At 42.3% G+C, this 15140-nt stretch overlaps 2 protein-coding genes across 3 annotated transcripts in view; one reads left to right on the top strand and one right to left on the bottom strand.

The window, feature by feature from the left end:
- LOC138718217 (epoxide hydrolase 1-like) overlaps positions 1 to 15140 on the bottom strand; it is a 30842-nt gene that overhangs the window by 2418 nt on the left and 13284 nt on the right. The window lies entirely within an intron of this gene.
- Positions 5905 to 13471, top strand: LOC138717714 (protein ELYS-like). Its single transcript, XM_069851446.1, has 9 exons — positions 5905 to 5935; positions 7190 to 7306; positions 8262 to 8346; positions 8933 to 9083; positions 10158 to 10219; positions 10956 to 11073; positions 12061 to 12165; positions 12736 to 12803; positions 13418 to 13471. Exons 1-9 carry the CDS (start codon positions 5916 to 5918, stop codon positions 13469 to 13471), a joined length of 780 nt encoding a protein of 259 aa, XP_069707547.1. The 5' UTR covers positions 5905 to 5915.

The raw sequence follows: 15140 nt of genomic DNA, 5'->3' as shown, positions 1-15140 counted from the left end.
TTCTCATGTAAAATTATCTGTGGTACATTTTTTTTGGAAGGAGTTGAGAATGAAGGTAGTTAAGAACTTAGCATGCCTTAACAGTCAAAAGAAAGGTGCCAAAAAGGTAGCACAACTGAAGTGATGCCTGATAGCTACTCAAAGACAATTGACAGTAACGAATAAATTATGAAACCAAGGGAAAGGAGAAATGGGAACTCATACCTGGTCCTGTGAAACTTTTCAAAAGATGATTTTTGTCAGATCCCACCTTACTAACCTCGATAAGCAGACTTGAACAGAGCGTCTTGTTTTTTCCCTGATCTTTATCTTGTCAATACCTCCATTTCACTTCTTGTTGTTTTGGGTTTCACAGGCAGCAGCAAAGCAAAGGATTCTCCCTTTGCTCTGCTGTGAGATCCTAAAGTGTCCTGAGAGCCATCTTTGTAAGGAAATGAGCTACACACAAGGTAGAGGAGGTTTTTCACAGCGCACTGATGAAACTTGTGTCAATCTCAAAAATGTTTATGGCTGACATGTGTCTCTTCCTAATTTTTCTTTATTTAGAGTGAAGAATGCGAGACCTAACAGCACAGGTGACGAGCAGCCTGTTGCAGTTCCCAGAGGGGACTCTTCAGGCACTTGGGAAAGATGAGATCGCCCAAGGTTCTGTGCTGTGCGGGAAGTTTTCTGGCGGTGAGCATTTTCCTTTAACTTTGGTCTTGGTATAAAGCAATTATTGCCTGGAGGTTACCTGAAGCACTGGTTCGTAGGATCGGGTGTGTCAGGTGGCTGCTGTTAAGATGCATCAGGTTGAGAGAGAAGGAAAAGGATGTTTTAACCATTAAAAATGCTAGTTTTAAAGGTTAGTCAAGTGAAAGCTTGAAATGAGAACAACCTGCACCTATCCCGTGCTAGGAAAAGAATTTACTTAAAGATGCGGAGTCAGTGAGCCCTCCTTCGATTTTAGTTACATCAAAGGCAGTTTTCAAAAGAGTAACAGCGTTGTTTTGGGCCATAGTTACTCAGAGCTCAAGCTCTGTGACCATCATAACATCAGGTGCAGAAATAGTTCTTGTACAATGTTAGAGAGGCAATGCCCGATGCTTTTTCTTGTGAGTCTGAATAAAACCAGAAGGAAGAGGATAACACAGTGAAGCGCTGCAGCCATTTTCCCAGAGTATTGAATAGGATGTAGATGGGTACCCAGTGAGAGTTGCAGAAAGGGGCTGAGCAGATTAGGAGGTGGGGTTCCGAGGTGATCTGAAAGTAGAGCTGGGTGCCTATCTGCATGTCTAGGCTTCTGTCAAGAGCTGGTAAAGTCTGTTTATGTGACTGTAAAGGCAGTAATTGAGTCAATATTTGCTTTGAGCTTAAAGTCTTCCAGTGCAATGAAATGTGTCTAAAACCAGGAACGTGCAGGAACAACAAGTACAAATGCAAAACACTAAGGCTGCCCATTTGAAGAGGTATTACTGGAGCATTTTGGTGGGTGATGTGAAATAGCGGACCAGAATTAGGTTAGTCTGTCTTCCTCTCTTAGGACCTTCAATTGAAGGAAAGGAGCAGGGACCGTGTTTTCAGTCTTTAACTTGGAAACTTGCTTCAGGCAGCTTTGTTTTCTCTTCCAGGGAGAAATGATCTAGCGTGGCTGGCACGTGGCCCTCACCTGGAGATAGTGAACGTGGTGACAGGACAGCGGTTCTCTGCGTACCGTTTTGGAGGAGTGCACGAACAGCCTCTGACTATTCGAGTGGTGAAGGAGTTTTTGTGGGGGAATAGAACTGGACTGCTGGTTGCATTGGAAGAAGCTGAGAGAAGCGTTCTGTGCCTGTACGACCTTGAAACATCAGGAGTGGTTAAAGCAGTTGTTCTTCCTGGAAAGGTAGGTACATTTTAATGAGAGGAACAAGGCTTTTATTTGTTGTGTGCTGCATAACCAAGTTTCAGGAAAAGCTTAGGAGCATCATTTTGCAGGCGTGGTTTTTCTGTATTGCATTAACACATTATCACTTCAGAGTTTCCAGCTGAGTGAGCCTCCGTGTAAAATCATGGGCTTAATGATACCATTATCTTTGGAGTTTTCTGGGAGTAAAATGAGTTTTCTGGGATTTTTATAGAGCACATAGTTACCTACTGCTCCACTTACACAAAAAGGCATTGAAAAATAACTTTCTTTTGTCCAGAGTGAAAAAGTAAGAAAGCCTACTCTTTGAAGTGTCTGTAGGATACATTTCCTACATGCTTAATTTCTGTCAGAAACGCGGTCTTTAAAAGATCTTAAAGTCCCCTAGTTCTGCAGAAAATGGCTTAGACACATTCACATTGATCTCAGGCTAGCAAGCAGGTGACTTGAGAGCAGAAGACATTTTGATGTTGACTCTGGATAGGAAGAAAGAGCCTTTAGTGAGTTATCTGAGAGACTGTTGTCCGATTGCCTGTCAGGCTGCAGCTCTTGAATATCTGCTTGGTGTGCCTTGTGCTTGTGTAGATGGCGTCCATTGGTGTAACGTTCCTATTTTTTTCTGTCTTCTCTAACCCATAACCTCAGAGGATGTGATGTCCCTTTATCTCAATGTAAACAGGAATCAGCGTAAGTGGATAGAACATCAAGATTCACCCGATTTTTATCATCTTGGAACCTGCAAGCGAGAAATGCTTATTTATCCCTCAGTTTTCCATAAGGTGATAGGGTTGGACTTGCTAGAACACAAGTGGAGTTTTGTTGGTTTGTAATGCTGCAGTGTGATGACGAGTAGTAAGGGTTCGTACCGTGGTAAGTTCTAAAGACAGGAGTTGAGTTGGTGCTCCCCTGTGCTAGTTTCCCTATCACCTTGGTGGTTCTTTGGGTTTTGGAAAGGCAAGCTGCCTGCTGACAGAAGTGTGTAATCCAGAAGTAAATTCTGTTTGATTGAAAAATGCCATAACATTGTTAATATTGATTTTATCATTGCTGTCTCAAGGCTTTAATGAGCCCCTTATCCCGTGTGTGTATAGCCTCTGGGAACAAGTACGATGTGCATTTTGTACGAAGGCTGAGGACAGCCCGTGTTCTTCCATTGTAGAGCTTTAATGCTGGAGTCTGCGTGTGCTTGTATCGCTGCTAGAGCAGTCAGTCTTGTCCTGGGTGCGCTGCAAGACGGGCCAAGGGGTTTGTCTTCACCTTGTCGTAAAGTTGCAGGCAGAGTGCTTGGCATGTTAAAGGGCAGTGTGCCCTTCTTCCTTAGCTGGGGTTAGCTTTTTACCTAACGAGCTGCTACTCTTGTTGCTGTTGTTGTAGCCTGGCTTTTAAAAGCTTTGTTAACTCTCCTAAAAGTGCTAGTGGGCATTTAAAATGTTCCCAAAATGTTGCATTCCCACGGCAATGGTGCATCTGCCAGTACCAGGCAACTTGACCACTGCCTGATTTGACCTACAGCCAGGATCTACCATCACACCTGGCGGGCAAAGAAGGCACAGGCTGCATCACAGTGCTGGTGGGCTGTGAGCAGTGGGAGAATGAAATTTAGTGTTGTCTTTCTTATTCACTAGAATAAAGATTCTTGCACGTTACTGATTCTCTCTGTTTTCTTAGAGTTCATTACATAAGTAAGTTAAGTTTGCGGATGACACTAAGCTGGGTGGAAGTGTCGATCTGCGGGAGGGTAGGGAGGCTCTGCAAAGGGATCTGAACAGGCTGGACCACTGGGCTGAGACCAATGACATGAGGTTTAACAGGGCCAAATGCCGGGTCCTGCACTTGGGGCACAACAACCCTGTGCAGTGCTACAGCCTAGGAGAAGTCTGTCTAGATAGTTCCCAGGAGGAGAGGGACCTGGGGGTGTTGGTTGACAGGGACTGAACATGAGCCAGCAGTGTGCCCAGGTGGCCAAGAAGGCCAATGGCATCTTGGCTTGTATCAGAAACGGCGTGACCAGCAGGTCCAGGCAGGTAATTCTCCCCCTGTACTCGGCACTGATGAGACCGCTCCTTGAATCCTGTGTTCAGTTCTGGGCCCCTCACCACAAGAAGGATGTTGAGGCTCTGGAGCGAGTCCAGAGAAGAGCAACAAAGCTGGTGAAGGGGCTGGAGAACAAGTCCAGCAGCTGAGAGAGCTGGGGTTGTTTAGCCTGGAGAAGAGGAGGCTGAGGGGAGACCTTATTGCTCTGTAAAACTACCTAAAAGGAGGTTGTGGAGACGAGGGAGCTGGCCTCTTCTCCCAAGTGACAGGGGACAGGACAAGAGGGAATGGCCTCAAGCTCCACCAGGGGAGGTTCAGGCTGGACATCAGAAAAAAAATTTTTCATGGAAAGGGTCATTGGGCACTGGAACAGGCTGCCCCGGGAGGTGGTTGATTCACCTTCCCTGGAGGTGTTGAAGGCACGGGTGGACAAGGTGCTGAGGGTCATGGATTAGTGTTTGATAGGAATGGTTGGACTCGATGATCCGGTGGGTCTCTTCCAACCTGGTTATTCTATGATTCTATGATTCTAAGTAGGAAGGGGAAAGTGGTGAGCTGTGGTAATAGAATGCATGATCTAAGCTGATGTCAACTCAGTTAAAAACTATAGGAAATCCAGTAAATGAAAGCAATGGCAGATTTTTTTTGGAGAGATTTTTTTTTCTTCATCTTATGGGAAATAATGCTTTGGTTTTAAGTCTCATGATCTTGTATTGACTTTCATGTTTCTGATGTGCTAATTCTGACTTCACTTCTGAATTATTTCTGTTTAGCCGGTCAAACATCTTAAATATTAACTTGTGGTTTTCCTGTAGGTGATTGCTGTGGAGCCCATAAGTAACCATGGGGGACCCCATGTGACTGCTCAACACCTACACCAGAGCCTGCAGTGGCTCTTTGGCATCACAGCGGTTGCTACAGATGTTGGTCATCTCTTTCTGGTTGACCTTTGTTTGGATCGTATATCTTGCAGTCTGAATGAAATACAAGCATTGGGTAAGCTTGCAGTTTTTAAACTTGACTTTGACAGCAGGAAAATGTGTGTCTTTTTGATAAACAATATTTTCCTTCCTCTTTGAAGGCAGCAGTGTGCAGGTATTTGTGACTGCTGATTACAGAGAGCAGTTTGACATCCTACAGTTCTGCGCTGATCTAAAATAGGAATGGCTTAATCCTAAGGGTATAATTGTCCCCCTCCCTCCAAGATTCCAGCGTCACGATGATCCTTACTGTCGAGGTGCAGGAATTTTACCATCCGAGCCAGTGCAGCTGCCTGGTGGGAAGTTGTGTCACAGGTGCCCTGTTCCTCAGGGATGTTCTTCTGCTTCTGTTAATTGACTTGGGGCGAAGTTTAGGCTTGTTTTTTAAAATAAATCGGACTTATCCAAAATCATGCATTTAGATGCATGACATCTCTAATTTGTCTATTCAGATTGCAAATGCTCCTGACTGTGAGAGAATTGCCTTCAGGAGTTGAGGTTACTTGAAACAGCTCCGTCATGAGGCCCAAACTGCTGATTTACAGAGTCCAAGGAGAAGTTGTCTGTCTTTAAGGTCTCATCCAACCCAAACCATTCTAGGAAGGTTACACTTTTACCTAATGTTAAAACATAAGTGAGAATACCTGCCCGACCAGGGAGTTCTTTTGTTCTTTGAATGCCTACAAAATGGAAATAGCAAAAACCAAAGGGTTGCTTAAATGATATTTTGCCTGGGACGGTGGAATGAGATTATAGGTGTTGTCACATCAGTGTTTAAAATGCAACCTAAATAGCATAACACGTTCATGTCTGGTTTTGTGTGTGTAGATTTCCACGTTTTCGCTATGTTTCCTGAGGACATTCCGGCAAGAAGACGAATTGCCACCATGGGAGGGAGACATCTTTGCTATCGACTATGAAACCCATCAGGAACACCGATATCAACACTCTGCTACATAAGCAGAATCAATCAGCTCGTTGTGGGTTTTTCGGATGGATGCCTGTCACTCTGGAATATGAAAACTTTGGAGAGGGAGTAAGTAGAGCTTTAGGCTTGGCCATGCCTGGAGGGGCAGGGCTCTCAATTTTTTGCTGAAGGAAGCATGTTAATGGAAAGAGAACTATTGGAGGGACTGAAATGTTGAGTATAACCTTGGAATGTTTAGAAATCCTCTTCTGAAATAACTGTCAACTCATAGGTGGATGAGTGGGTCACCTTCTCCCCACTGGACTAAGATTGCTTTCCTTATTGTGCCTGTGGATTAAGCAAATGAAGGAAACATGCTTCTTGGTTTTTTTTCAAGTGATTGGGATATGGCAGAGCTGATCTTTCTAGGACAGCTTGTTGTATCGGTAGCATTCAGTGGAACCAGGAACTGTGTGTATCTCGATGCAATAGAGTTCAGAAATTAGCTTTCAGAACCCGTCAGTGCAATTTGGCCGTACACTGAAAGGCTGAAATGTGTTAATGATGTGATTTTATTAATAATATTCTTAAAAGTGTCTGGGGTGAAACTAAGGAGACGGGGAAAGCCAATAGCTGATCTGTGCCTGGAAATAACTTGTTTCCTACATTTCAGCCTTGACCAAAAATAGGGGATTGACCCACTCTAAGGCAAAGATACACGTGAATGAAATTTGCCTGGAACACTTGGAGATGAGAATAAGGGATACGTAGAGCTCTAAGCAGTAGGAAAATTAAGAAGTGATTTTAAATCTACCGAAGAGCAACCTCACTTGAAATATTTGACCGGATTCAGATAGGGGTTCACTCCCGCAAATCTACAGCGACTCATCGGAAGCTATTGGATGGCTAAATAGAAAGTGAAGGAATAATTAGGTGGCAAGAATAGATTGTGAATATAGCTATAAGGTTCAGAAGTCTGGAAGAAATATACATAGTTCAAGTAAAGAAAGAAGAGCCTACTTCTCGTTGGCGCTGGTTTAAGTGTGTTCAGGAGGTATGCTGCCTTCCTCAGGTCAGTGTGGGGGTAGGCTACAACAGTAGGAACATTCTTTTGCCTGGCAGCTGAGGGCAGAGGAGGGCATAAATCCAGGTTATATCATTTGATGGGCAGTAATTCTGTTGCTCCTTGACTGCTGCATAAAGCATAGTGTCTCCCCTGACTCAGTTCTTTGAGATGGAAGAACGACCTTCTTCACTTGGAGGATAAGCGTGTCAGGTGCTCTTTCTCAGAGGATGCTTCTACCCTTCTACAAACAGTTAGGGACAAATCACTCACCTTTTTTCTTCTTTTATTCCCACCGCACCTTTTTCTTAAACCTGTAGGCACCACTGCCGGCTTGGAGGAAGAAGGATTCCCGTCTACGCGGTTACTTTACAAGAGCCAGAGAATGATCCTCGCAATTGTTGCTACTTGTGGGCTGTTCAGTCTACACAAGCAAGGTGACTTAAAATGTGCCATAAGACACTGACATTTTTTTCAATATATTTGTTCACATTCAGTTGATAGATGTATCTTTGTTTTGTTTATTTAGCTCGGCAGGAGATTCTCTCAGCTGCACAAGGTGTTAAGCTTATAATGAGATTTTTACAGGATTTTACAGAAGCGAGGAGGGGCCTACTAGTTCCTACCTTGTGAAAGAAGGCAAAACAACACTGGCTACATTTTTGTGCTTGCATTTGGAAAAGATTTCCTTTGTTTCTTGATGAGTGCTTCATGATTTACAGTTTTAAAATAGCCTCACTAGTAGTTGAGGCTGCCGATCTAGGACACTAAAGGTGTCAATAGAGCAGCTGCCCCGAAAGGAAAGAGGGGATGGTATTGCTGATTCCCCTGTGCAAGCTTCAGCCGTCTTTGGAGCCTTGATGAGCCTTTTCAGCTCGCCTGGCCGAGAGCCATCACTGTTCACTTGAAAAGTCAACGTTTTCTGCTGGGCTGATGAATCAAATCAGTGTGTGGCAGGATCCAGAGTAAGCAAAAGGGCCTGGAACTTTGGTACAAGGGCAAGGGAGAAAGACCTCTCTCTCTCAGTGTCAGCAAGCTATTTAACCAGCTCAGCTACCCCTGGAGTGGAATCTTTTGAAGTACGACTTTAAAGCAGTTCTGATTGAGAACTCTTCACTGCGAAGAACTATTCCTAACAATTTTTAGCCCATCCAACATGTGAAAACTTTCTAATGGTGTGGTTGGCATTTGCCCCTGCAGCTGCTAGGGTCAGAGTTTCCTCCTCTACGGTTTAGTGTCTAGAGGTGACCAGTTATCCTCTTTTGGGAAGTGGTGTTTTTCTGTTCAGGAAGAGCATGCTTTTACGAACACTTCAGTCTTGACCTAATACAATTATGATTAGGACTGTAAAGCAGCTTTGTAATCACATTTCATCATTTCTACCTCTTTCAGCAAAGGCGATGCTTTGAGTTTACACCTGATGTGGTTAACATTCGGGGATCGAAAACGTTTGGCATGCGGACAAGTCATGTATGAGGTAAGAGGAGCATGTGTGGGAAAAGCTAAGCGATTCTCCGTGAGGTTGGCAGGGATAATGTTTCCCATCAAAAGTCAGAGCAGACCTGAAAAACCAGAAATCCTTTGCTGAGCCTTCCTGGGCATGGTCTTTGTGCATACTTTTTCAAAACAAGTTTTGGACTGCAGCACTGTGTGTTCCAACTGGATGCATCTGCAAAGAGCCTGTGAGCATTAAATTCCTGAAAAGGAAGCAGCTTTTATGAATACAATGATTCTGGATGTGAACATTGAATTAATGGCATGTAGGAAAAGAAGACAGGGCTTTGAAGGGCTTTGTTTCGCCAAACTGCAGACTTGAATGTGCTTCTGTCTCTTTCCTCTTCTTAAAATGGGGTCAGATAAAGGTATCTCTTTATTCTTTTCTGATCTTTGGGTTCATCTTCTTGGTTTTCTCTTGAGCTCTGTCTATTTGCCATCAGAAATAAGCTCATGGGAAGTGTATACAATACAATATCCATCTTATATTAGATAGATACGTTCTTTCCTATTGAGGTCAAACCTACATTTTTATCTCAAAATGACCTTTTCTCTCGTCTTTTCTCCAGGGTTTGGAAGGATGTAAAGAAAGGTTCAGTTTAGATCTCGCAAGTCAAATTTGTCCCAGGAGAAGGCAAACCAGCAACATCAAATTACTGAGCTGTCAGACCATGGAAGACTTTTATGACTGTGTTGACAAAGAGGGTAATACTAATGAAGGTTTGTTCTGATATCCGTGTCATCTAAGCAATGAAAGCTGTCCTGTACCCATAGTCTACAGGTCTTAAATATCTGTGTAGGCTGGTTTGTTGTGTTTATTTAAAAAAAGCAAAACAGAGTGCTTAAGTTATGTGGGACTTCATTCAGGGAAAAAAAAAGACACGAAGAAGGCTGATCACTCCACTTCTTGAGAAAAATGGAGCATTGTGTTTCCAATTTATATAACAGAATTAAGCGAGAGTAGAGAGGGATGTTTTAAAAAATATCACGTGTATGGTATTTTCTACTAGTAAGGAACAATGTCTTGTCTTTTACAGTACCATCTCCTTACACCAGCATCTCGATCTTTTGCTGGCAAGTGACTACGTACAGTCAGGAAACACCATCTACTTATTTGGGCGTGTTTGACATAAATTGCTGGTATGATGCTGAAATGCCGGATTCCATAAGGTAGAATTTTATTAAGCTGTTTTCACTATCCTCACAAATAATTCATAGAAATGTTGGCTTTTAGCTTATGCACTTGTTTTCTTCAAGGCCAGAAAATTTACCACTCAACTGCCCTTATTTTGCCCTGTGGACACTGGATAATGCAACCAGCATGGCTTCGCCAGACCTCGTTTTGGATGTTCTGGTCCACCAGCCGAGTCTAACGTGGGGAGCGCCACCTTCTTACCTACCACCTGACCAGATTTTAAATGCAAGCGGCTATAATTTTGGTAGGTATTTCACTGCTTTTAATAGTGATAAGCTTAAATTGAGCTCATATGCCATTTCTTGGTTCTCTCATTCAATGTTTGTCACTCAAAATGCAAACCAAACCAGAACACCCCGAAGCCCCACAAGCCCAGCCTTGATGATGTTGTACTAATGAGGTATTTAATATTGTGAAAGGTATCTGACTGTCCGCTGGGGTTTGGGGTTTGGTGCTTTTGCACAAACTTGTAAGTGATCTGATGAAGACAATGGGTAGTCAGTTCTGTCTTTCCAGTTACTGCTGTTGGAACAATGTAAACTAATCATGACATAACCCCGAGAGTATGGATTGTTGTCCAACGTTCATTGCTTCTGCAGATGGAGTGTGCTTGCTGAGGTCTGGAGTTGTCCATGTCACTTGCACCGGTTTCCAGAAGGAGGTGAGCTTTTACTCTCTCTTTCTTGAGAATGCCTAAAGAGATGAACCTTGGCTAAGTTTTTTCTGATGTGCTGCTTTTGGTGTCAGAGACCATTTTATGCTCATTTTGCGCTCATCCCCCCGCATAATTGTGATGCTATCCTGCGAGTGTCCTGCAAATAGTAATGTTTTAGGTCCACTGTTGAGACTGTAAAACTATCATTGTCTCCAGCTGAAGCCCAGCCAGGGACTGACTGTCTAGGGAGAAATAGAGCAGTGCTGGAGGAGCAAGAGCAGAACTCTTGGGAAAGTCCAGGAAAGTCGCTACGTCTTCATCTCCCATCAGTTGGACTACCTGCATAGTCATGAGTTAGGGTTTAGATCCCTGACTAACTTGAAAAAGGGGGGGTAGAATGGAGAAAAAGAAAAATCATGTAAATGTTTGAGAAGAAATGGATTTCTGATTTGTGGAAGTGTGTTGGGGCAAGTAACAGTTCTGCACGGTGTGGTAGCTAAAACCAAATTTCTTGGCAAGTTGGCCTAGCCCCTACGCTGTTTGTTTTGCAAGCGTGGTGCAGACTCTTCAGATTCCAGTCAGATGTTCTGGTATCAGCTCCAGCTTGGAAGTAACTTGGGAAATCAAGACTTTTTTTTTTTTTTGCTGAATTGTGTTGATCTCATTCAGAGACTTGTACTGTTGATGGCTCAGATGTTGAAAGTATGGAATGTTCTCATTTAATTTTGTCTGTTCTGCTTAGGAGGAGCAGTTAGAGGCCATGTTGTCTGCGGCTGTCCAGACAGGTTCTCTAGAACTCCTGACTGGATGCATTAAACATTGGACCTCTGAAAGTAAGACTTCTAAGGCTGCAATACTGGGTTCTCTTTTTCAGTTTGAACCTGTTGATTCATTTCTGTTTTGTTCTTTTCTTTTAAAGAGCAGCCACGTTCTGCAGCAAATTTAGAGTTCATTCGTGACTGTGCGTGGAAAAGTCATCTACACGAAAGATGAATTTGATGGCATATGTGAGTACCAGTGTAGTCATTCTGCAGATGTAAAATCATTCTTTCTGTTTGAGCTTATTCAGTTACCTGCTGGTATGTGATATGGTGCGTGTGTACCTTGAAACGCTGGAATTGCTCTGTAGGCCAATGATTCAATATCTCTTCTCAAAAAGGTGTTCCACTATTTGATGGCTCTTGCAACACCGTTGACCCACAAGTGCTACAATCCCTTCAGCGCTGCCAGTCTGTCCTGAGCAACCTTACCAGGGTGTTAAAGTTTTTCCAAAGAGAACCACAAGAGCTCACTGAGAAAGGTTTGTCTGATAGCATTACTAAATCTTTGGTATTTTTTAGTAAGATGTGGGATGATTGTGGTTGTTGCTTGGGTTCTGATTGTGCAAATGTGAGCTTTGATTGATAATTGTGTTGAAATGGTGTATTGGCAATATTAAACTTTAAGGCAGTGTAAATGAGTGACTTGTAGATTAAGTTACTTAGGTTTCTACATCTCCCTTGGTTATCCATTTTTATTGGTGGATTGAGGGAAAAAATGTCCCTTTGCCACAGAAAAAGTCTCTACTACAAGAAAACGTGATGTCTGAATCATGAATGTATTTAGTAGTTCAGGCTTTGATTTTTTATTTTTACCTTAGCATATCTGATTTTTGAAGGGGTTGGTTTCTGTTTTGCTGGTGATTGTGGTTCTTTTTCTTCACATCGGAGAGTGATACGGAGTGAAAAAATAGCAAAGATGGAGAATTGTACCATGTTATTTTTATACTCTCTAGTTAGTATGATGAAGGGACTTTTGTAAAAATGAAAGGAATTGCATACAAAACTAATCTTATGCCTTTTTTTCAGATTTTGCTGACTTGAAAAATAAGGAGGTGTTAGCTAATCAGTTTTCCATGCATGCAGAAAAGGTCATCTGGCTCTGTCAGTCTAGTCTCCTTCCAGAGGGCGTAGGTAAGCATGAACTGTAATGCATTGGTCACAAGGAGGCTACCCAGCAAAAACATCTTTTGGAGAACTGGGTTTTTTTGATAGTGAACTTCAGCTTACGCTGCGTGTTTTGAATGCTACACTGAGTGTAAATTTGAAACAGTACTTGGGACAAGACGGAATTGAGTCTTGTGTCTCACATCTCTGGTAGCAAAGGCAGGAACAGGACTGGCTTCGTTCAGAGTTGGGAGCTTGTCTGTGCTTCTTGGTGCTTAGCTTGTATGATCTTTTATCTTTCTTAGTCAATGTTTTTAGTTTACAAATGTGATATTACTTCTTTAACTTGCTTTTACTTTATTGCCTGTCGATGGGACGATGCATTTGTCTGCCTCTTTCTACAATTCCAACATAGAACACTGTGGGAAAGTCCTCCCTCGCCTTCATAGAAAGCTGGCAGTCAAGAAAGCTAAGCCTTACCACTTACGTTCATCGATCTTTAAAGAAGGTAATATTTGTGGGGTGGAATGTAATGGAAAACTAAGCATCACTTTGATGACACAAGGCTGATCTATTTTCCCCCCTCCTCTTTTACAGTGTCGACACCAAAGCTGTTACCAACAGTAGTAAAAAAAGCCAAAGTCAACATACATTCGAGATCAAGTGTAATCTACAAGATATTATTGAAATTGGAAACACATGTATAGGAAGGAAACAGAAAACCGGTTTGTCACAATTTGCACAAATTTGTCACAAAGCAGCTTTTTAACAAAGATTAGTCTTCAGCTACATGTTTGGAGAAAGAAAAGTCTATTTGAACTGTGTGAAGGTTTTGAGGGAAGGGGCAGCAGAATAAAGATCTGTTTGGGTATTTTTCACGTATAATACATAACACTTAAGAATTAGTACAGCCTAAGTCATGTTTGGAGAGAGAGTTTTCCTGCTATGATAATCTTATTATTGCAAATAGATGTATTTATATTATGGTAAATATATTTACAGAATATAAGATAGATGAAAGTAAAACTACGATTTCAACCAAGCTGCTGGTGTACAGATTATTTTGACAGACTGGATTGTGTGACCAAATAGGAACCTTTTACACCTTCCAGCCCAGTTTCTGCCTCATTTCTACTTGTTTACTTAAAACCAGGCAGAACTATAAAGAGCCAAAACCTGATAATTTTCCTGCAGGTGGTATGATCAAGTAAAGTAGAATTCTGATATGGTTGGACTTCAGGGGAATGGAAGCCTGTTAACATTTTCCTTTGAATTCTAGGGCTTCAGAACCACCAGCCATGATACGTCCTCCCCCGGAAATGGAGTTGAGTAACATCTTTGTTAGGGCACAAGCTACAAAATATTTGTTAACATCACAGAATCATCAAATCATAGAATAACCAGGTTGGAAGAGACCCACCAGATCATCGAGTCCAACCATTCCTATCAAACACTAAACCATGCCCCTCAGCACCTTGTTCACTCGTGCCTTAAATACCTCCCGGGAAGGTGACTCAACTACCCTCTTCTTCAGACCTGCTATAATGGTCAGCGACAGAGGCTGGAGAGTTTGTCAGGGTAAGTCTACAGGTCTGGGGCACTTCCACTGCAGATCCAGAAGTGGAAGTGAATGGCTTTTATGTCAACATTTGTATTTGCAGCCGGATGAGTTTCAGTGGAAGCCGCGGTGTATTAGAGAGTGACTTGAAAGTTTGTCTTACTGAGCTTGCTTCTCTAGTAACTCAGATAGAGGCTGGAGGAAATCTGTTGCACTGAGGGGCTGGAATTGTTTTCCCCTGTCCAAATCCCCGCTATCTCTTGTTCCAGAGGAAAGTGGGACTCTGACTGCCTGATGATCGATGGCACAATGCTAGCAAAAACATGTAGTTTAGAATTAAGTCGTAGAGAGAAGCATTGTTTTAATTTTTTGTACTGTGGAACTTTTACGATTTTTTTTTTCTGTGTTCTGTTGCAAGGTCTTTTCTACTATGAGAGAATGGCTTTGCTAAGAAATGTCATAGGTAAAAAGCCCTGTTAGTTTCTTTCTCAAAAATTAAACACAGATTGTAATTTTTAAAGCACTCGTAGCTGTAGCAAATGGCTTCTTACTAGAATGACACACTGAAATCTGCTGCTTAAGAGCAAAGGCATTTCTAACAGTGGCGTAGCAGTAGACGATTTTTGCTGAAATCATCTCTTTTCCGGCACTGCCAACAGGCTTTGCTTTGGTTCTGTTGGTAGTGGAGGCACAGAGAATAAGAAGAGAGAAGAGGGAAGTCATTGGGCAGACACTTAATTTTTAAGCTGCTGAAATACTCAGAATTGCTCTTCTGGTTTGTTACCTGACCCAGGAGGGGAGCCTAGAGAGCGAGGGCTTTGAAACCAGTGGTAGCCCAGAGCTGCCTTAGAACATCTATTTAAATATCTGAAGCTAAACTCTTTGGATGCCTTAGAGAAATCAAAGTGTATTTCTATTCTTCTTCAGAATAGAGTTTTGTGGTTAGGACCTGCCTGTCTTCAGGTTTCAACAGCTTAAAACGGCAAGACTAAGACATTAGTATTTTCTGATTCCTACCACTTTTCTATTCTTATTTCATTATTTTTTTCAAAATATAATGGGAAAAACTTGTTGGTCTTCCAGATTTATTAGCCTTAACTGGATATTTGATATCAGACTATTTACTTGCTGCTGGACATCTTTCATTGCTGGCCAAATAAAATAGAAAATGTAGTCAAGTCCTTTGCCACCACCTTTGCCACCACCTTTGCTCTCCCTCAGGGCCTTGTAAAGCTTATTTAAGGATTTTGGCTCCTTGATCACCATGACTATGAAGTATGTTACTGTTCAGTTGGAGGTACATTACTATGCAAGGCTGTCCTCTATAAAATGGTTTTCAGAAATTGCTGCTTATCTAATAACAGGTATTAAAACACCATAGGTTTTTTTTCATAGTCTTGATGCAGCATCTTCAGCAGTTAGTTATGATTTGAGATTCTGTTTT

The sequence above is a fragment of the Phaenicophaeus curvirostris genome, chromosome 2 (assembly GCF_032191515.1).
Source record: "Phaenicophaeus curvirostris isolate KB17595 chromosome 2, BPBGC_Pcur_1.0, whole genome shotgun sequence".
Lineage (NCBI taxonomy): Eukaryota > Metazoa > Chordata > Aves > Cuculiformes > Cuculidae > Phaenicophaeus > Phaenicophaeus curvirostris.
Note: the sequence above shows the minus strand (reverse complement) of the source record. Positions and strands in the feature narration are given on the sequence as shown.